The sequence below is a fragment of the Chrysemys picta genome, chromosome 1 (assembly GCF_011386835.1).
Source record: "Chrysemys picta bellii isolate R12L10 chromosome 1, ASM1138683v2, whole genome shotgun sequence".
Classification (NCBI taxonomy): Eukaryota; Metazoa; Chordata; order Testudines; family Emydidae; genus Chrysemys; species Chrysemys picta.
The window spans coordinates 75,819-97,248 of NC_088791.1; the positions used below are offsets into that span (position 1 = coordinate 75,819).

At 50.5% G+C, this 21,430-nt stretch overlaps 2 protein-coding genes across 11 annotated transcripts in view; one reads left to right on the forward strand and one right to left on the reverse strand.

The window, feature by feature from the left end:
• GOLGB1 (golgin B1) overlaps positions 1-21,430 on the forward strand; it is a 127,681-nt gene that overhangs the window by 14,519 nt on the left and 91,732 nt on the right. For all 10 annotated transcript variants that reach the window (XR_010599982.1, XR_010599987.1, XR_006176791.2 and 7 more), the window contains exons 2-4: positions 6,541-6,637; positions 6,853-6,999; positions 7,596-7,751. Coding sequence is in view for 6 of the 10 variants with exons in the window: in XM_005310833.4 (XP_005310890.2) it covers positions 6,548-6,637; positions 6,853-6,999; positions 7,596-7,751 (393 nt within the window). In the remaining 4 variants the exon portion in view is untranslated. The remainder of the gene's footprint in view (positions 1-6,540; positions 6,638-6,852; positions 7,000-7,595; positions 7,752-21,430) is intronic.
• Positions 1,894-4,521, reverse strand: LOC135983037 (uncharacterized). The gene is made up of 2 exons (XM_065592350.1): positions 4,290-4,521; positions 1,894-4,183 (listed from the first exon to the last, which is right to left on the reverse strand). Exon 2 carries the CDS (start codon positions 3,696-3,698, stop codon positions 2,691-2,693), a length of 1,008 nt encoding a protein of 335 aa, XP_065448422.1. The 5' UTR covers positions 3,699-4,183; positions 4,290-4,521; the 3' UTR covers positions 1,894-2,690.

Genomic DNA, 21,430 nt, shown 5'->3' on the forward strand with positions numbered 1-21,430 from the left:
AGCCGAGCTCCATCCTCTTTGGAACCCCCCTTCAGGTAGTTGAAGGCTGCTATCAAATCCCCCCTCATTCTTCTCTTCTGGAGACTAAACAATCCCAGTTCTCTCAGCCTCTCCTCATAAGTCATTTGCTCCAGACCCCTAATCATTTTTGTTGCCCTCCGCTGGACTCTTTCCAATTTTTCCACATCCTTCTTGTAGTGTGGGGCCCAAAACTGGACACAGTATTCCAGATGAGGCCTCACCAATGTCGAATAAAGGGGAACTATCACGTTCCTCGATCTGCTGGCAATGCCCCTACTTATACAGCCCAAAATGCCGTTAGCCTTCTTGGCAACAAGAGCACACTGTTGACTTCTATCCAGCTTCTCATCCACTGTGACCCCTAGGTCCTTTTCAGCAGAACTGCTACCTAGCCATTCGGTCCCTAGTCTGTAGCAGTGCATGGGATTCTTCCGTCCTAAGTGCAGGACTCTGCACTTGTCCTTGTTGAACCTCATCAGGTTTTTTTCTGCCCAATCCTCTAATTTGTCTAGGTCCCTCTGTATCCGATCCCTACCCTCTAGTGTATCTACCACGCCTCCTAGTTTAGTGTCATCTGCAAACTTGCTGAGAGTGCAGTCCACACCATCCTCCAGATCATTAATAAAGATATTAAACAAAACCGGCCCCAGGACCGACCCTTGGGGCACTCCACTTGAAACCGGCTGCCAACTAGACATGGAGCCATTGATCACTACCCGTTGAGCCCGACGATCTAGCCAGCTTTCTATCCACCTTACAGTCCATTCATCCAGCCCATACTTCTTTAACTTGGTGGCAAGAATACTGTGGGAGACAGTATCAAAAGCTTTGCTAAAGTCAAGAAATAACACATCCACTGCTTTCCCCTCATCCACAGAGCCAGTTATCTCATCATAGAAGGCAATTAGGTTAGTCAGGCACGACTTCCCCTTCGTGAATCCATGCTGACTGTTCCTGATCACTTTCCTTTCCTCTAAATGTTTCATAATTGATTCCTTGAGGACCTGCTCCATAATTTTTCCAGGGACTGAGGTGAGGCTGACTGGCCTGTAGTTCCCCGGATCCTCCTTCTTCCCTTTTTTAAAGATGGGCACTACATTAGCCTTTTTCCAGTCATCTGGGACCTCCCCCGATCGCCATGAGTTTTCAAAAATAATGGCTAATGGCTCTGCAATCTCACCCGCCAACTCCTTTAGCACCCTCGGATGCAGCGCATCCGGCCCCATGGACTTGTGCACGTCCAGTTTTTCTAAATAGTCCCGAACCACTTCTTTCTCCACAGAGGGCTGGTCACCTTCTCCCCATGCTGTACTGCCCAGTGCAGCAATCTGGGAGCTGACCTTGTGCGTGAAGACAGAGGCAAAAAAATCATTGAGTACATTAGCTTTTTCCACATCCTCGGTCACTAGGTTGCCTCCCTCATTCAGTAAGGGGCCCACACTTTCCTTGATTTTCTTCTTGTTGCTAACATACCTGAAGAAACCCTTCTTGTTACTCTTAACATCTCTTGCTAACTGCAACTCCAAGTGTGATTTGGCCTTCCTGATTTCACTCCTGCACGCCTGAGCAATATTTTTATACTCCTCCCTGGTCATTTGTCCAATCTTCCACTTCTTATAAGCCTCTTTTTTGCGTTTAAGATCAGCAAGGATTTCACTGTTTAGCCAAGCTGGTCGCCTGCCATATTTACTATTCTTTCTACACATCGGGATGGTTTGTTCCTGCAACCTCAATAAGGATTCTTTAAAATACAGCCAGCTCTCCTGGACCCCTTTGCCCTTCATTTTATTCTCCCAGGGGATCCTGCCCATCTGTTCCCTGAGGGAGTCAGTCTGCTTTTCTGAAGTCCAGGGTCCATATTCTGCTGCTCTCCTTTCTTCCTTGTGTCAGGATCCTGAACTCGACCATGTCATGGTCACTGCCTCCCAGGTTCCCATCCACTTTTGCTTCCCCTACTAGTTCTTCCCTGTTTGTGAGCAGCAGGTCAAGAAAAGCTTTGCCCCTAGTTGGTTCCTCCAGCACTTGCACCAGGAAATTGTCCCCTACGCTTTCCAAAAATTTCCTGGATTGCCTGTGCACCGCTGTATTGCTCTCCCAGCAGATATCAGGGTGATTAAAGTCTCCCATGAGAACCAGGGCCTGCGATCTAGCAACTTCTGCTAGTTGCCAGAAGAAAGCCTCGTCCACCTCATCCCCCTGGTCTGGTGGTCTATAGCAGACTCCAACCACGACATCACCCTTGTTGCTCCCACTTCTCAACTTGATCCAGAGACTCTCAGGTTTTTCTGCAGTATCATACCGGAGCTCTGAGCAGTCATACTCCTCTCTTACATACAACGCAACTCCCCCACCTTTTCTGCCCTGCCTGTCCTTCCTGAACAGTTTATATCCATCCATGACAGTACTCCAGTCATGTGAGTTATCCCACCAAGTCTCTGTTATTCCAATCACATCATAGTTCCCTGACTGTGCCAGGACTTCCAGTTCTCCCTGCTTGTTTCCCAGGCTTCTTGCATTTGTGTATAGGCACTTAAGATAACTCAATGATCGTCCCTCTTTCTCAGCATGAGACAGGAGTCCTCCCCTGTTGCGCTCTCCTGCTTGTGCTTCCTCCCAGGATCCCATTTCCCCACTTACCTCAGGGCTTTGGTCTCCTTCCCCCGGTGAACCTAGTTTAAAGCCCTCCTCACTAGGTTAGCCAGCCTGCTGGCGAAGATGCTCTTCCCTCTCTTCGTTAGGTTGAGCCCGTCTCTGCCTAGCACTCCTTCTTCTTGGAACACCATCCCATGGTCGAAGAATCCAAAGCCTTCTCTCCGACACCACCTGCGTAGCCATTCGTTGACTTCCACGATTCGACGGTCTCTACCCCGGCCTTTTCCTTGCACAGGGAGGATGGACGAGAACACCACTTGCGCCTCAAACTCCTTTATCCTTCTTCCCAGAGCCACGTAGTCTGCAGTGATCCGCTCAAGGTCATTCTTGGCAGTATCATTGGTGCCCACGTGGAGAAGCAGGAAGGGGTAGCGATCCGAGGGCTTGATGAGTCTCGGCAGTCTCTCCGTCACATCGTGTATCCTAGCTCCTGGCAAGCAGCAGACCTCTCGGTTTTCCCGGTCAGGGCGGCAGATAGATGACTCAGTCCCCCTGAGGAGGGAGTCCCCGACCACCACCACCCTCCTCCTCCTCTTGGGAGTGGTGGTCGTGGAACCCCCATCCCTAGGACAGTGCATCTTTTGCCTTCCAATCGGTGGAGTCTCCTTCTGCTCCCTTCCCTCAGATGGGCCATCTAGTCCACTCTCCGCATTAGCACCTGTAGAGAGAACATGGAAATGATTGCTCACCTGTATCTCCATTGCTGGTGCATGGACGCTCCTCTTTCTCCTTCTGGAGGTCACATGCTGCCAAACCTCTTCACAATCCTTCTGTCCCTGCTGCGCCTGCTCTGAATCTTCAGAACATTGTGGCCGTAGAAGCATCTCCTGACGTCTGTCCAGGAAATCTTCATTTTCCCTTATGCAACGCAGAGTCGATACTTGTTTCTCCAGCCCTCGAACCTTCTCCTCCAATATGGAGACCAGCTTGCACTTTGTACAGACAAAGTCACTTCTGTCCTGCGGAAGAAAGACAAACATGGCACAACCTGTGCAGGTTACAACAGCTGATCGCTCACCTTCCATATCACCGTCCTCTTAGGAGCTTCCTCAACTGTTGCAGGATCTACTCGGAGAAACCTGCAGATGAAAGCCTCAGTGCGCTCTCCCCACGCGAACTCCCAGGCAAACTCCTGCTGTTAGCCTCTGCTGTTCGCCGCTCAGCTGGTTCGCTGCTGACTGCCCTTATATACCAGTCAGGCCCACTCAAGGCCCACCAACACAGCCCCCCTAATGCAGCACTTAGCGTACCTCCTCTTGGACAGCTCCCAGGCAAACTCCTGCTGTTAGCCTCTGCTGTTCGCCGCTCAGCTGGTTCGCTGCTGACTGCCCTTATATACCAGTCAGGCCCACTCAAGGCCCACCAACACAGCCCCCCTAATGCAGCACTTAGCGTACCTCCTCTTGGACAGCTCCCAGGCAAACTCCTGCTGTTAGCCTCTGCTGTTCGCCGCTCAGCTGGTTCGCTGCTGACTGCCCTTATATACCAGTCAGGCCCACTCAAGGCCCACCTGGAACAAAGCACTCCCAATTCACACTTTTCAAACAAACAAGCAAGCAATCAAGCACACGGTCAAACTGACCAACTGTCCCAGCAGCAGGCACTCAGATACTCACCAACACAGCCCCCCTAATGCAGCACTTAGCGTACCTCCTCTTGGACAGCTCCCAGGCAAACTCCTGCTGTTAGCCTCTGCTGTTCGCCGCTCAGCTGGTTCGCTGCTGACTGCCCTTATATACCAGTCAGGCCCACTCAAGGCCCACCAACACAGCCCCCCTAATGCAGCACTTAGCGTACCTCCTCTTGGACAGCTCCCAGGCAAACTCCTGCTGTTAGCCTCTGCTGTTCGCCGCCATGGGGTCTTAAAGTAGCTCTTAAGTCCTTTAAAGAATGTAATGCATCATCCATCTTGGAACTAAACAGATCCTGACCCTCACAGGTCAGAAACAAAAAACCAATATATGGAGATATACCTATCTCATAGAACTGGAAGGGACCCTGAAAGGTCATCGAGTCCAGCCCCCTGCCTTCACTAGCAGGACCAAATACTGATTTTTGCCCCAGATCCCTAAGTGGCCCCCTCAAGGATTGAACTCACAACCCTGGGATTAGCAGGCCAATACTCAAACCACTGAGCTATCCCTCCCCCCAGTTTGTTCACATGTGCACTGGTTCTCAGCTTTAGTAGTGACTTTCTTTTGCTCTTCAACTTAAGAGCACTAGAATTTGGAAGACAGATCCAGAAAGCATGATGGAATATCATGATAGCAGAAGGATGACTAGGTAAGAAGAGGGAAAAGAAAACAGCTTATTGAAAGGTATTTTCACTGAGACATGGCTGCATGGATCCAAACAATCTAATTTTGATTTTCCCACAAGCACCCACCCTATTTGAGGGGAGGAACAATAAGACAGAGAGCAGCAGTTGACTTGAAGGCACTAATGCAAATATTCTTTCTGAAAGCTTTCTGGCACCTTGTTCCAAACTGCACTGTGTCCCGAGTATTGAGTTCTACTTTAAGAAGTTGCCTTTAGCAACATTCAGAACTTTAAAGGGTCTGTAGAATAATGCTGTTTACCAGTACCCTCAGTCTCCCCCTTCTTCCCTTCCTCTTGCAGGAGGATCATGGCCCATAGTTAACTGCTTGAATGAATACCAAGCAGAGGTTTTAGGTTCTGTCTTACTCCGTGTGTAGGCCAATCAATAGCCAGATGGAACTCTGGGGACAGGAACAGCTTCAGTGCAAACCTCCAAAATGGTGTTACTCCGTGCTGCTTGCTGGCAGGGGGGAGAGAGGACCCCTTCTCCCGGAGGGGAGAAGGCTGTGGGGAGTCCTCTGGCCTCAGCCCTGGGGCAGCCTGCCTGCGCCCCGAACTCCTCATCCCTGGCCCCACCCCAGAGCCTGCACTCCCAACCAGAATCTTCATGCCCCTCCCGCATCCCAACCCTCTGCCCCAGCCCTGAGCCCCTCCCCCCGCACCCTAAACCCGTCATCCACAGCTCCACCCTAGAGCCCTCACCCCCGCACTCCACCCTCTGCCCTACCCTGGGCCACCTCTCATGCTCCGAACCTTCAGCCACACCCCATGTGGCTCTCACATTGAAGGTTTTTTGCCAAAGTGGCCCCCACTTCAAAAATAGTGAAGCGCACTGGTCTAATGTGTCCTGTGACCAAAGTATGATGCACATGACATTTTTTCCTATTCAAAGGCAGATGGTTGCAAGGTCTGCATATTATATAGGCTACAGGAATGATGCAGCACTGTCATTTTCCCACACTGAGAATAGGGGTACTAATCAGTTCCTATGGGAGGTGTCAGTGTAAAGATCAGAGCACTGAGGTAATGTGTTCTCAACAACTTCAGTCACTAAATGCGTATGCTGCTATATTAGTGCTAGGTGGAAGTTTATTCAGGGTATATGGCTTCATTCCTGTAGGTCACAAGCCTGTAGGTCATGAATGCATGGATCACTGTAGCCAGCTTCTGGGAGTGCTGCAGCTGAAGCACTTGTAGTATGGACATACCCTGCACTTATTTAGTCTCTCCTATCAGTCAGGTTTTTCAGATATTGCATCATTCTTGTAGGTCATTTTTTGTCTCACTTATACATTGGAAAGAATACCTCCCTACTTCTACTCTGTATTCCCCTGCTTATACCGCCAGGGTCTGAATTACCCCTCTTAGCCACAGCATAAGTTATTTACTTCTTGGGTTTTACTTTGGCTTCTGCTTTATCAGTAGGGAAGAAATGTTTCTTGTTGCATGGTACTGAAGATCAGCAGGGAGATGCACTTGTTTTCCCTCGCTCTTTTGCCTCTTACCTAAAGTTGTTGTCTTTCTTTTTATGCTGCTGTTTTGCTGCAGGCCTGAGATGCTGAGCCGCTTATCAGGGTTAGCAAACACTGTTCTGCAGGAGCTGTCGGGGGATGGAAGTGATGCACAAGTTGAGTCCTCTACCACTGTGAGTACACTCTCTCATGCCAGAACTATCACTGTTGCTGCTCAGAGCTGGTTCAGGGTGTCCAAGGCACTAGTGTTGTGAATAACTGTCGCCTGATTTAGGCTAGGCTGTAACACAGAAACAGAGTTGCAGGTCTCTCTCTGGGCACTATGCTGTTGTCTTGGAATTAGTTTTAGTGAGTTACTTTTTCAGAGTGTCCGTTTGACCTTCTCTAGGTGTCAGAGCCAAGAATGGAGAGCAGGGAGGAGATGCCCAAGGATATACTGGACCGTCTGGCCCACACAGAACAGCTGGCTGTCCAGCTGAAGGATTTGGTCCGAGAGAAGGATGCCCAGCTCCAGCAGAAAGAAGTTGAACTCAAGGTACTATTCCTTCCACCAGGGGTCTGGGAGTAAGGCTGAAGGTATGTCTACACTGAAATTTGACATCCAGGTCTGGCCCATACCAGCTGACTTGGACTCACAGGGCTTGGGCTAAGGGGCTAGTTAATTGAAGTGTGGATGTTTGGGCTCTGGCTGGATCCTGGGCTCTGGGACACTCCCACGTTGCAGGGTCCTAGAGCCCAGGCTTCACTGGAAGCCCAAATGTCTATACCGCAATTAACCAGCCCCTTAGCCTGAGCCCCGTGAGTTGGAGTCAGCTGGCACAGGCCAAACAGGTGTTAAATTGCAATGTAGACATACCCTGAGATGCTGCTATTACTGTTTTCTGTGGAGTGTAGTCTCTGGCTTCTTTGGGGTCTCTCTTCTCATGTGGAGACACTTAAGTCTGTTTAAAGCAACAAAGAGTCCCGTGGCACCTTATAGACTAACAGATGTATTGGAGCATAAGCTTTCATGGGCGAATGTCTGTTTGACATTCCCTAACAATGCAAGCTGGCGGCTTCAGGGCGAATTAATTTCCTCGTGGATGGTGCTATGGAACCTTGAGTACAGTCTTTGTATCTTTTCTTCCACAGGAAGAGAGGGAGGCTGCAGATGCTAAGTTGAAGAAGCTGAAGCTGCAGGCTAAAGCCAAGCTGGCAGCTCTGAATAAACGCATTGAGGAGCTGACAGAGCAGGGGTCAGTGTCTCCTGCAAAGAGCCTGCCAGAAGAGCAGCTACATCACAGGAAGGTGGGAAAGATATGGCTTTAGGAAAAGCTCTAGCATGTACTGAGAATTTGGGTGCTAATTAAGTTCCTGATGTCTCCTGCTATTCATGATCCTTTTTTTAAATGGCCTTTTTTCTCTCTGAATATCTTGCCCCTAGAGGCACACTGCCTGCTATTAGAAACTCTCCAACAGGAATATGGGTACTCTGTGGGAGGCCAGAGTCTGGCCTGCTTCCTCATGGTGTGGATGCCCTCAGAGTTGTTAGCTGTGATCTCTGCAAGCCACTTACCTGCCTGCTTCCTTCTGCATGCCTTATCTGAGCCCTATTGTTATTTCTACACGAATAACCTGTTCTTTAGGCCAAAAAACTTTGTATCTTTCATCTGAGCTATAGGTTTCCATCAAATAGGAACAGAGGAGGCAGTGTTGACAGAGATGTAAGAGCAAGGGGACATCAATGCAATTGAAAGGCAATACATTTAAACTGATTAGAAGTGTGTTTTTTTTTTTGTTTTTTTTTTTTTTTTTAAACTAGCTCATAGTTAACTTATGGAACTTGTTGCCACAAGATTGAGGCCAAATGTTTAAGATTAATAAAGGATTATAGGTGTGTACAAGAATATCCACAGTTACATTAGACTGGATAAAAAAATAGAGATAAATTAGCCAACCCCTAGCTGACGAGTTAGGTAGAAACTCCACAAAGGCTGATGTGTTTTTTCATATGTCATTGTGGGAAATTCGACATATAAGCATCATAGTTTCATGGGTGGAAGCATAGGGGAACCATGTCCCCTAACAGCGGTAGGCTTAAACTGAAAGCAGCTTAAGAAGTGTTCCTGTTTTTAACACTCAGATGCCCAACTCCCAATGGGGTCTAAACCCCAAATAAATCCATTTTATCCTTATAAAGCTTATACAGGGTAAACTCATAAATTGTTCACCCTCTATAACACTGATATGCACAGCTGTTTGCCCCCCCCCCCAAGTATTACTACATACTCTGGGTTAATTAATAAGTAAAAAGTGATTTTATTAAATACGGAAAGTAGGATTTAAGTGGTTCTAAGTAGTAACAGACAGAACAAAGTGAATTACCAAACAAAATAAAATAGAAAACGCAAGTCTATGTCTAATACAGTAAGAAAACTGAATACAGATAAAAACCTCACCCTTGGAGGAATTCCAGTAAGCTTCCTTTTACAGACTAGTATCCTTCTAGTCTTGGTCCAGCAATCACTCATATCCCCTGTAGTTACTGTCCTTTGTTCCAGTTTCTTTCAGGTATCCTTGGGAGTGGAGAGGCTCTCTCGTTAGCCAGCTGAAGACAAAATGGAGGGGTCTCCCAGGGGTGTAAATAGACTTTCTCTTGTGGGTGGACACCTCTTCCTCCCCCTGTGTAGAATCCAGCTACAAAATGGAGTTTTGGAGTCACATGGGCAAGTCGCATGTCCATGCATGACTCAGTTTTTACAGGCAGCAGCCACATGCTATCTTGAATGTCTCCAGGAAGACTTCTTATGTGGATTGGAGCCTTCCAAGATCCATTGTGCATTAAGTGCTTCTTGATTGGGCACTTAACTTGCAAATTCCTTTCTAAACAAGCTGACCGAATGCCTTACTAAGGTTATTTAAAATCAAACAAGTATACAGCCAATATTCATAACTTCGAATACAACAATGACACATGCATACAGATAGGATGAATATATTCAGTAGATCATAACCTTTATATAGATATATTACATGGCATATGTAGCATAAAACATATTCCAGTTATGTCATATATATATATATATATTCATAAGCATATTTCCATAAAGCCTTATGGGAAGTACCGTCATAGAGGTCCCTCGGGACATGAAAGGGAAGGGGTTCTACTCCTGGTACTTCATAATCCCAAAAGCAAAAGGAGGCCTCAGACTCATCCTGTGTTGCCTCAACAAGTCTCTCAAGAAGTTGAAGTTGTTCTTCGAGTGCTTGTTCATGTCCATTCCAAGCAGGTGTGTGCGTGCCGCGTGCACGCCAGCCAGAAGATTTTTCCCTTAGCAGCGTCTGTAAGGTTGGCCCAGGCGCTCCGTGCAGTGGCGCCACCATGGCGCCCTATGTAGGGGCCTGCCGACCCTCCGCCCCCTCAGTTCCTTCTTACCGTCTGTGACGGCTAGCTGGAACTTTGCTCACTCTCGCAGCAAGCCTAGCAGTGTCTCTGTTTGTGTATATAGTTCTTTTTTTCTCATAGTTTTAGAGTTAGTTAGTTGTAAGTTAGTAGTAGTTTGGGGGTCCCCCCCCAACGTAACCCTTGCCCCTTTCTGGGGCATGCCCGCGTCCCCAGCGTTTAAACTCTGTGCGGACTGCGGGAAGTTTATGCCGAAGAGTGACCCACACTCTTCCTGCTTGAGGTGCCTCGGAGAGAGCAGTGCCACATCTGCAAGGGGTTCCATCCCAGGACTCTCAAGGACAGAGAGCAAAGACTTAGGCCGCCTCCATCAGGAGCACTCTTACGGCCACACTCGGACCCCAAGCCTGCCGACCCGGCGCTCAGCGCCTCAACTTTGGTGCGCAGCGCTCCGGCACCATTAGCCAGAGAGGAGGCCCAATCTAAGAACTCTAAGTCCTGGCACCAGAGAGAATCGGGACATAGGAAATCGGCCTCCATGTGGCACCAATCACCGTCTCCAGTGCCCGCGAAAAAGAAGAGGCCGGTGAGGCGCCGATCACCCCACCAGGACCCTAAAAGGCCAGCGGCGTCCACAAGTGTGGTGGGACAAGCCACGCCTCAGGCGCCACCTCCCAAAGTTCCGTTGACTCCTGCCCCTGTGGGGGTACAGTCGAATCCGGACCGGTCCAGGTCCCCGGACCTCCGCGAGGATGTGCGCCTCTCATCGACACTAGAGGTGTTCGAGACGGCTTCAGACTTGTTAAGTCTCCTGATACCGGCCTCCCCACAATCGAGGGGCGAGCTGGCTATAATGACGCCTCAGTCCCTGCCCTGCGCCGCTCCGGTGGCACCGGCGCAGAGAGAACGATCACCCCGTTCCCCGGACTCGTGGTATTGCTCGCCAGCAACAGTGGGTATTGCCCCTCCTTGGTCTTCGTACTCGGAAACCTCGGAGTCCGAGGCGGACTCCTACCGCTCTAATAGATCAAGGAGCATGAGGTCGGCTTCACAAAGAAATCAGCGACCTTACCCGGAGCCTTGGCAACAGCAATGGCAACCACCCTCCCAGTGGCCATTCTGGACCCCCTGGGCTTACCATCAGGCCCAGGGCCAAGTGCAAGGCCCACGATCCAGGTCCGCGTCTGTCTCCTCGATTTCAGTGGCTCTGGTGCAAATGCCTCCACCAGCAGCACCGCCATCCAAGAGGAGCGTGCCGCCTCCTCAACAGGATCCGGCACTGCCCCGTCAGACACTGGCACCGATGGGGGCCATGTCCTCGACGCTGCAGGCACCGTTCGGCGTCGACCTCGATACTGGTCGCGGTGCCGCCTCCTACATCCGCACCGGCCATGCAACCCGAGTACCGTATGCCGCAGGACCTGGCAAGAGCTGAGAGTAGTGAGGAAGGTCCCCTGCAAGTGATTTCCTCCTCTTCCTCGCCGGACGAAGTGGCTGCAGGGACTTCTGCGGCACCTGCTCTGGAGGACAACTGGGTGCTCCAACAACTGCTCAAACGAGCCGCCCAGAGCCTGGCTATTCAGGCTGAGGAGTTAAAGGTGGATGTGGACCCTGTAGTGGACATCCTGGCTCCCTCGGGCCCGTCTAGGGTCACCGTACCGCTGATTAAAACAATAGCCGACATGTCCCGCACCCTATGGCAGACCCCGGTCAAAAAGACGGAGAGGCGCTACTTCGTGCCTTCCAAGGGCCATGAGTACCTGTATACTCACCCTCCCCCGGACTCTCTGGTTGTGGATGCGGCCAACCAAAGGGAACGTCAGGAGTTTCAACGGTCTACGCTAAAGAACAGTGGGAGGCCAAGAAGCTAGATCTCTTTGGTAGGAAGGTCTACTCAATGGGGGGACTGCAGCTGCGCACAGCCAACCAGCAGGCTATAGTTAGCCGGTATGGCCATAACACGTGCTCAGCTTTGTCCAAGTTTGCTGAACTCCTTCCCCAGGAATCACAATCAGAATTCTCCGCTCTGGTGGAGGAGGGGAAGCTGATTTTGCTTGCATCCCTCCAAGCGGCCCTGGGCGTGGCGGATGCAGCCTCCTGCACGCTGGCCACCAGACTGGTGATGCGGCAGGGGTCCTGGCTTCAGGTCTCCGGCCTTCCTCATGCGGTCCAGCAGACCATACAAGACCTTCCCTTTGAAGGGCCCACGCTGTTTTCCGAGAAAACGGACAAAAGTCTCCATAGCCTAAAGGATTCAAGGGCCACGTTGCGCTCGCTCGGCCTGGACACTCCAGCCACCCAGCGCAGGCAATTCAGGCCGCAGCCAGCTCAGCGGCCGTACCAGCCCCAAAACCGCCCGGAGGCCCTGGGCAGGTGAAGTAGAAGTAGCAGGAGGAGGCAACACCCGTCCTCCGGACAGTCCTCCGGCCAACTGCGGCCTCCGTCAGGGCCTAGACCCCAAATTTGATGGTGTGGTCAAGGACGACCTACCAGTCAGGACCTTGGATCCTACCAACCTTACCTTTTCGTCCCGTCTGTCCCCCTTCTACCGTGCCTGGTCCTGAATCACATCGGACAGTTGGGTGCTCCGTACAGTACAGAGGCGATATTCTAGCCAGTTTTCCTGCCTCCCGCCCCACCAGCCCCCCTCCCTGTCCCACTTCAGGGACCCCTCTCACGGGCAACTTCTAATCCAGGAAGTGCAGTCCCTTCTCGCGATAGGGGTCGTGGAGGAAGTTCCCCAGGAGCTCAGAGGCAGGGGGTTCTACTCCTGGTATTTCCTAATACCGAAGGCGAAAAGGGCCTCAGACCCATTCTGGACTTACGGCATCTGAACAAGTTTGTGAAGAAACTCAAGTTCCGCATGGTCTCCCTGTCCTCTGTCATTCCCTCCATAGATCCAGGAGACTGGTACGCCGCCCTCGACTTTCCATATCGCGATAATACCTCAACACAGATGTTACCTCAGGTTCGTGGTGGGCGGCACCCATCTCCAATTCACAGTCCTGCTCTTCGGACTGTCGACGGCCCTGAGAGTTTTCACAGAGTGCATGGCGGTGGTAGTGGCTTTCCTGCACAAGCAAATCCATGTGTTTCCATACCTGGATGATTGGCTCAAAGGCCGTTCCAAAGACCAGGTGGAGGCTCAGGTGGCTTTTCCCAGACAGACCTTCCTCGAGCTTGGCCTCCTGATAAACGAGGCCAAATCTACCCTGTCTCCCGTCCAGAGGATGGAGTTCATAGACGCAGTCCTGGACTCAATGCAAGCCAGAGCGTACCTCCCAGAGTCCAGATTTCGGTCTGTGTCTGACATCATCCTTGGTCTCTGGCGCTTCCTGACCACTACATCAAGGAATTGCCTCAAGTTACTGGGGCATATGGCTGCGTGCACCTACGTGGTGAATCACGCCAGGCTCAGGCTGCACTCTCTTCAGTCCTGGCTAGCGACCATGTACCGACCAGCCAGAGGCACACTGGACTCTGTGGTAACGCTTCCCCAAGCAGTGCTGGACTCCCTCCAGTGGTGGCTCAAACAGTGATAGGTCTGCGCGGGAGTGCCCTTCGCTAGCCCCCAACCATCCCTATCCCTGGTAACAGACGCCTCTGATCTGGGATGGGGGGGCACATCTGGGGAATCTCAGGACCCAGGGCCTCTGGTCCCCGGAGGGCCTCTCCTTGCACATCAACGTCAGGGAGCTGCAGGCCGTGCGCCTTGCCTGCCAGACTTTCAAATCCCACTTGACAGGCAGGCGTGTAGTGGTCCTCACGGACAATACCTCGGCAATGTTCTATATCAACAAACGGGGGTACACGCTCCTCTCCCCTGTGCCGGGAAGCCCTCGTGTTATGGGACTTTTGCGTACAGAATTCAATCCACCTGACAGCATCCTACCTCCCGGGGGTGCAAAACGGTCTGGCGGACACCCTCAGCTGCTTGTTCAACGGTCACGAGTGGTCCCTTCGCTGGGATGTGGTATGTTCAATCTTCTGTCGCTGGGGCTATCCCCAGATAGACCTGTTCGCCTCGCAGCACAACAGGAAGTGCCAATGGTTCTGCTCCCTCATGGCGTGCAGCCCAGGATCGCTCACGGATGCCTTCCTCCTCTCTTGGGAAGGGGACCTACACCTTCCCTCCGATTCTGATGGTCCACAGGGTACTCCTCAAGATTCGTAGAGATCGTGCTCGAGTCATACTGATAGCACCGGTGTGGCCGCGCGAGCACCGGTTCATGCCGCTACTGCAGATGTCCGTACAGGCGCCCTTCGCGTTGCCCCTGCTCCCGGACCTGATCACACAGGATCAAGGTCGCCTCCGGCACCCAAACCTGGAGTCGCTCCACCTCACAGCCTGGCTGCTCCATGGCTGAACCTGGTGGAAATGCAGTGCTCACAACAGGTTAGGCAAGTCCTCCTTGATAACAGGAAGCCTTCCACCAGGGCCACATACACGGCCAAGTGGAAAAGTTTCTCCATCTGGGCAAAACAGTAGGGTCAAGCTCCGTTGCTCGCCCCGATTCCTCTCATTCTAGACTACCTACTCCATCTGAAACAGCAGGGACTTCCCCTCTCCTTGGTCCGGGTCCACTTGGCTGCCATCTCTGCGTTCCACCCAGGAGCTGACAGAGTTTCAGTCTTCGCTAACCCACTGGTCAGCCACTTCCTCAAGGGCCTGGATAGACTCTTCATGCATACACGACATCCTGTCCCGGCTTGGGACCTTAATTTGGTTCTCTCTGCCCTCACAGGGCCCCCTTTCGAGCCCCTTGCTACATGCTCACTACTGTGTCTCTCCTATAAGGTCGCATTCCTTGTGGCTATCACCTCGGCCAGGAGGGTCTCAGAGCACTGACGTCCGGGCCTCCATACACCGTTTTTCACAAGGACAAGGTCCAACTCGGGCCATACCCGGCGTTCATTCCTAAGGTGGTCTCCCAATTCCACATGGGCCAGGACATTTTTCTCCCTGTGTTCTATCCCAAACCACATTCCTCCAGCAGGGAGAGTAGGCTGCATTCCCTGGACGTTCGCAGGACCTAGCATTTTATATCGAAAGAACCAGGCCATTCAGGAAATCAGTCCAACTTTTTGTTGCTGTGGCCGACAGGATGAAAGGGCTACCTGTCTCGTCACAGCGTATCTCCTCCTGGATCACGGCCTGCATCCGTGAATGCTACAATCAGGCTAAGGTGCCTGCCCCGCCGATCACAGCCCACTCCACAAGGGCACAGGCCTCTTCCGTGTCATTCCTGGCTCAAGTCCCAACACAGGAAATATGCACAGCTGCCACATGGTCTTCAATCCATACTTTCACGTCGCATTACGCCATCACGCATCAGGCTAGAGATGATGCAGCCTTCGGCCGCGCAGTGCTCCAATCTGCAGTGAATTCCGACCCCACCACCTAAATTCAGGCTTGTGAGTCACCTGCATGGAATGGACATGAACAATCCCTCGAAGAAGAAAAAACGGTTACACACTTTCTCGTAACTGTTGTTCTTCGAGATGTGTTGTTCATGTCCATTCCAATACTCACCCTTCTGCCCCGCTGTCGGAGTGCCGGCAAGAAGGAACTGAGGGGGTTGAGGGTTGGCGGGACCCTATATAGGGCACCATGGTGGCGCCACTCCAGGGGGTGCCCAGGCCGACTCTACGGACGCTGCTAAGGGAAAATCTTCTGGCTGGCATGCACGCGGTGTGCACACACCTGCTTGGAATGGACATGAACAACACATCTCGAAGAACAACAGTTACAAGAAGGTGAGTAACCGGCATGGTTTCACTGGCCTCCATCATCCCCTCCCTGGATCTTGGAGACTGGTATGCGCTCTCAACTTACGGGATGCTTATTTCCACATTTCCATATTCCTAGGTCACAGGTGTTTCCTCCACTTCATGGTGGGCGGACGCCATTCCCAGTTCATAGCGCTGCCTTTTAGCCTGTCTTTGGCTCCAAGGTGTTCACAAAATGCATGACGCCAGTGGCCACTTACCTGAGATGTTGAGGGGTCCAGATTTTCCCATATCTCGACAACTGGCTCATCAAAGCAGCTCTCGTGAGCAGGTGCAAAGGAGCCTCGATCTGGTGAGTTCCACCTGCCACGATCTGGGCCTGTTAATAAACAAAGTCACATTAACGCCAGTCCAGAGGGATGCCCCTCCGGGCGTGCTCACCTCTTCTCGGCTTCGGCCAGCTGCTTACGCAGACGTTCTTGTTCATCTACCGCTGCCTCCCATTCCCTGGCCATGTCCTTGGCATTCGCCTCCACTTCATGGCAGGCCTGCTCTTCAGCCTCCAGTCGCGCACGCAGGCCAGAGTCCCCCGACACCTCTTCCTTGAGTGTCTGAGTCCATGTTGTGGCCTGCTCTGTGATAGTCTGAGTCCCGGCCTCTTGCTGGGCCCACTCTGTCCCAGTCTCCTTTTCATCCATCTCTCTGGGATGGCTCCTAGGCAGGTCTACCGCCATCACCGCAGCATCCCTCCTGCTTGTCTTCGACCCTTCTTGGTCCTCCAGCCCCTTCTTCCTCAGCCATCCTCCCGTGAGGGGGCGATCTCTCTTTATATGGCCCTGCTCATAGAAAAACATAAACTGTTGAGCAATAGTCAACATGGTTTCTGTAAAGGGAAATTGTGTCTTACTAATCTATTAGAATTCTTTGAAGGGGTCAACAAACATGTGGACAAAGGGGATCCAGTGGACATAGTGTACTTAGATTTCCAGAAAGCCTTTGACAAGGTCTCTCACCAAAGGCTCTTATGTAAATTAAGCTGCCATGGGATAAAAGGGAAGGTCCTTTCATGGATTGAGAACTGGTTAAAAGACAGGGAACAAAGGGTAGGAATTAATGGTAAATTCTCAGAATGGAGAGGGGTAACTAGTGGTGTTCCCCAAGGGTCAGTCCTCGGACTGATCCTATTCAACTTATTCATAAATGATCTGGAGAAAGGAGTAAACAGTGAGGTGGCAAAGTTTGCAGATGATACTAAACTGCTAAAGATAGTTAAGTCCAAAGCAGACTGTGAAGAACTTCAAAAAGATCTCACAAAACTAAGTGATTGGGCAACAAAATGGTAAATGAAATTTAATGTGGATAAATGTAAAGTAATGCACATTGGAAAAAATAACCCCAATTATACATACAACATGATGGGGGCTAATTTAGCTACAACAAGTCAGGAAAAAGATCTTGGAGTCATTGTGGATAGTTCTCTGAAAATGTCCACGCAGTGTGCAGAGGCGGTCAAAAAAGCAAACAGGATGTTAGGAATCATTAAAAAGGGGATAGAGAATAAGACTGAGAATATATTATTGCCCTTATATAAATCGATGGTACGCCCTCATCTCGAATACTGCGTACAGATGTGGTCTCCTCATCTCAAAAAAGATATACTGGCACTAGAAAAGGTTCAGAAAGGGACAACTGAAATGATTAAGGGTTTGGAACGGGTCCCATATGAGGAGAGATTAAAGAGGCTAGGACTCTTCAACTTGGAAAAGAGGAGACTAAGGGGGGATATGATAGAGGTATATAAAATCATGAGTGATGTGGAGAAAGTGGATAAGGAAAAGTTATTTACTTATTCCCATAATACAAGAACTAGGGGGTCATCAAATGAAATTAATAGGCAGCAGGTTTAAAACAAATAAAAGGAAGTTCTTCTTCACGCAGCGCACAGTCAACTTGTGGAACTCCTTACCTGAGAAGGTTGTGAAGGCTAGGACTATAACAGCTTTTAAAAGAGAACTGGATAAATTCATGGTGGTTAAGTCCATTAAGGGCTATTAGCCAGGACGGGTAAGGAATGGTGTCCCTAGCCTCTGTCTGTCAGAGGATGGAGATAGATGGCAGGAGAGAGATCACTTGATCATTGCCTGTTAGGTTCACTCCCTCTGGGGCACCTGTCGGTGGACAGGATACTGGGCTGGATGGAACTTTGGTCTGACCCGGTACGGTCTCTTATGTTCTTATGCTCACGGCAGCCAAAGCAGACTCTCCGCTCCTTTGCTGCCTTGAGCCGCTCAGAGTCTGTCCCAGGTCCCCCCCTTCTTGCTAGGGCTCACCTGCCTGGGCATTCCCCCTGCAGGTGTCCTTTTTGTCCACAGGCCCAACATGTCCGTTGCCCCCGGGTCTCCTCACCAGGCGGGCTGTCTTAAGGACTTGCCCCTTTCCCTGCTCTGGGTGAGATGTCCTGCCCTCATCCCAGTAGGGAAAATCCCTTTTTAAATATTCACACTGCTTGCAGGCGTAGCAAGCCTTGCGCTCCGCCACAGGCCTCCTGGCCCTGGCACTCTGCTTCCCACACCCTTCTCCACGGCTCCTCCAAAATTCCCTTCTGAGGAGTTTTACCAGGGCCCATTGTTCCTCTGCCAGCCACCCCAACTGTTCCTGCAGGGCCCACTGCACCTCATAATGCCTCTGGTGAGCCTCCCCAACCTCATGCACAAGTCTCTCAAGCCTCTTGTGCTGTCAGACTGTCCCTTTCCTCCGGGGACCTGACCCTGGAGCCCAGTCTGGAATGGCGCAGGAACCCTCAGCAAAGAACACCCATGTAATCAGGATCCATCGTCCCTATCTCTAGTTCCCTCCAGGCAATTATTCCCAGTCCTTCTCCTTCCCCTTGTATCCGGGGTGACTGATTATACCTGCATTCTCCACCATATGTAGCATGGCAGAGCACTCACGGGCGCGGCTCCTCCTGCTGGTTGGTCTGAGAATTAGCTCTTCCAGGATCGGACCGCCTCCTGCTGGCCAGTGTCTCCCTTGCTGCTGCCTGCTTCTTCCTTTCTTCAGGTACCACCCTTTAGTTCAGGCCCCATGTCCCTCCCGTCCCGCGGTGCCCCTTCTCTGGGGTACTGCACCGCAGCAGTGCCCCCACACTAAGGGATCCTCCTCACCGTGGGGAACCCCAATTCGCCGAAGCCCACCTTGCCTCAGTGACCGACTGCCAGTCTTCATCTATCCCCTTTTCTCAGGGGCAAACTGTAGTCTGAAATGGCTGCTCATCATTGGCAAGGAGGCTTGGACCTCCTGCCGTTTCCTGGCCTGGTTGCACCACTGCAGCCTCAGTCCACCACAGGCCCTTTTAGCCCAGCCTCAGCCTGGGGACTCGCCTGGCCAGAGCTCCCCAGCTCTGCCTGTCCTTCCCCAGCACTATTCTGTTTGAGATACCCTTCTCTAGCCAGCAGCCAGGTCCTTCCCACTCCACCACTGGAGTGAGACTCCCCCTGCCTAGCTCCCAGCCCTTTTATCAGGGCCAGCTGGACCCTAAGTGGGTGTGGCCACACCTGCAGCTGCCTACCCAATCAGCCTCCCTTGGCTGCTTTCAGCATCTCTAAAAGGGCCGGCTTTTACCCCTTTTCGAGCTGGAGTGGGGTGACCACCCTGCTACACTGGTCTGGACTTTATTTTATTTACACATTATAAATGTGATCAAGTCCTGGTAATTGGTACCTAAGCTACCATTAATTTTTGGTTCTGTGGAAGATGGGTGATATTCCAGAGGACTGGAAAAGGGCAGATATACCCCTAATCTATAAAGAGGGGAATAAGAACAACCCGGGGAATTACAGACCAGTCAGCTTAACTTCAGTACCAAGAAAGATAATGGAGCAAATAATTAAGCAATCAATTTGCAGACTCTTATCACCTTATTATTTTCTGGGTAACAGCATGGATTTGTCAAGAACAAATTATATCAAAGCAACCTAGTAGCTTTCTTTGACACAGGGTAGCAAGCCTTGTGGAAGCAGCAGATGTGGTATATTTTGACTTGGGTAAGACTTTTGATACTCAAAAGGAACAGGAGTACTTATGGCACCTTAGAGACTAACAAATTTATTAGAGCATAAGCTTTCGTGGACTACAGGCCACTTCTTCGAATGCATACAGAGTGGAATAAATATTGAGGAGATATATATACACACATACAAAGAGCTTACAACTCCCACCTGTTTATGCTCTCTGTATGTGTGTATATATATCTCCTCAATATTTATTCCACTCTGTATGCATCCGAAGAAGTGGGCTGTAGTCCACGAAAGCTTATGCTCTAATAAATTTGTTAGTCTCTAAGGTGCCACAAGTACTCCTGTTCCTTTTGCGGATACAGACTAACACGGCTGCTACTCTGAAACTTTTGATACTATCTCACATGACCTCATGCACAAGCTAGGGAAATACAACCTAGATGGAGCTACTATATGGAGGGTGCATAACTGGTTGGAAAACTGTTCCTAGCAGGGATTAAATTCAGCTGGAACCCACCGGAGGAGAGTTCTGGTAAATATTTTTAAACCCACAGGAGTCCTGGTGCCTCCTGCTGTTACCTGAGGTTCTTTCAACCCAAAGCTCTTGGTAACTTTTACTCTGTGCGAGGTAGTGTCAGGAAATAAATCAGGGGAGATACAGCTGTCCGACTGATAGATGGCTGGTACAAACAGGACAACACAAGAGTGCTTTCACTTAAAGCTAAACTTTACTTAGTCTCAAGCACTTACACACATCCTCAACAGGTTAATAAAACACCCCCAATCCTTGATAATTACCAAAGCTGAGTGTGGCTCTCGAGTGATACAGCAGCAGGCTTCCGGTGGCCAAATCTTCCCTCTGCTGATGGGGACCACAAGATGTATCTAGAGGGAGAGTCCAAACGAGTCCCAAAAGAGTCCAACTACCTCAAACTTTTTCCCCTTTTCTATACATTAGTAATAGAATGACAGGTCCCTTAAAGAAAACTTGTTAAGTAAGCAGTTTCAATGGTCAAGCAAGAAGTTCCTTCTGATTATTGATTAGCCAGGTGTGGGTTTTTCCAGAGTTTGCAGCCTTGAGGCCCCAATAGACATTCCTGGGGCACATCCTGCTTTTCTAAAATGCATGTATCAGCAACTTCAACACAATTCTTATCAGGTAGGACGCGGGGTCAAGCTGCCCTTTCTGTGGCACCCCAAACGCCCTCCCCTCCTGCCTTGGTCAAGCTGAGATTGCTGACTAGGCTGCTTTTAGCAATAAGCTATAGTGGTTTCAGGCACTTTACTGGTTTGCCAAAATCTCCCCGTACACCGTGGGCCTGAAGCCAAGTGGTATGGGCGGTCTCTGGGAAATAATCCTTGAGAATTCAAACCCTGATTCCCAGAGAGTAGTTATCAGTGGTCCACAGATAACCTGGAAGAGGATATCAAGGGGGTCCCACAGGGATCATTTCTGGGTCCGGATCTATTCAATACCGTAATGATTTAGATAGTGGCACAGAGCTGGGGAGGGGTTGCAAGTGCTTTGGAGGATAGGATTAAAACTCAAAATGATCTGGACAAACTGGAGAAATGGTCTGAAGTAAATAGGATGAAATTCAATAAGGACAAATGAAAAGTACTCCACTTATGAAGGAACAGTCAGTTGCACACATACAAAATGGGAAATGACTGCCTAGGAAGAAGTACGGCAGAAAGGGATCTGAGGATCATATTGGATCACATGCTAAATATGAGTCAACAGTGTAACACTGTTGCAAAAAAAAAAAAAAAAAAAAGCAAACATCATTCTGGAATGTATTAGCAGGAGTATTGTAAGCAAGACATGAGAAGTAATT

Coding starts and splice junctions, on each gene's coding strand:
- LOC135983037 (XM_065592350.1), bottom strand. CDS start 3,698: ATGGAAGGTGAGCGATCAGCTGTTGTAACCTGCACAGGTTGTGCCATG.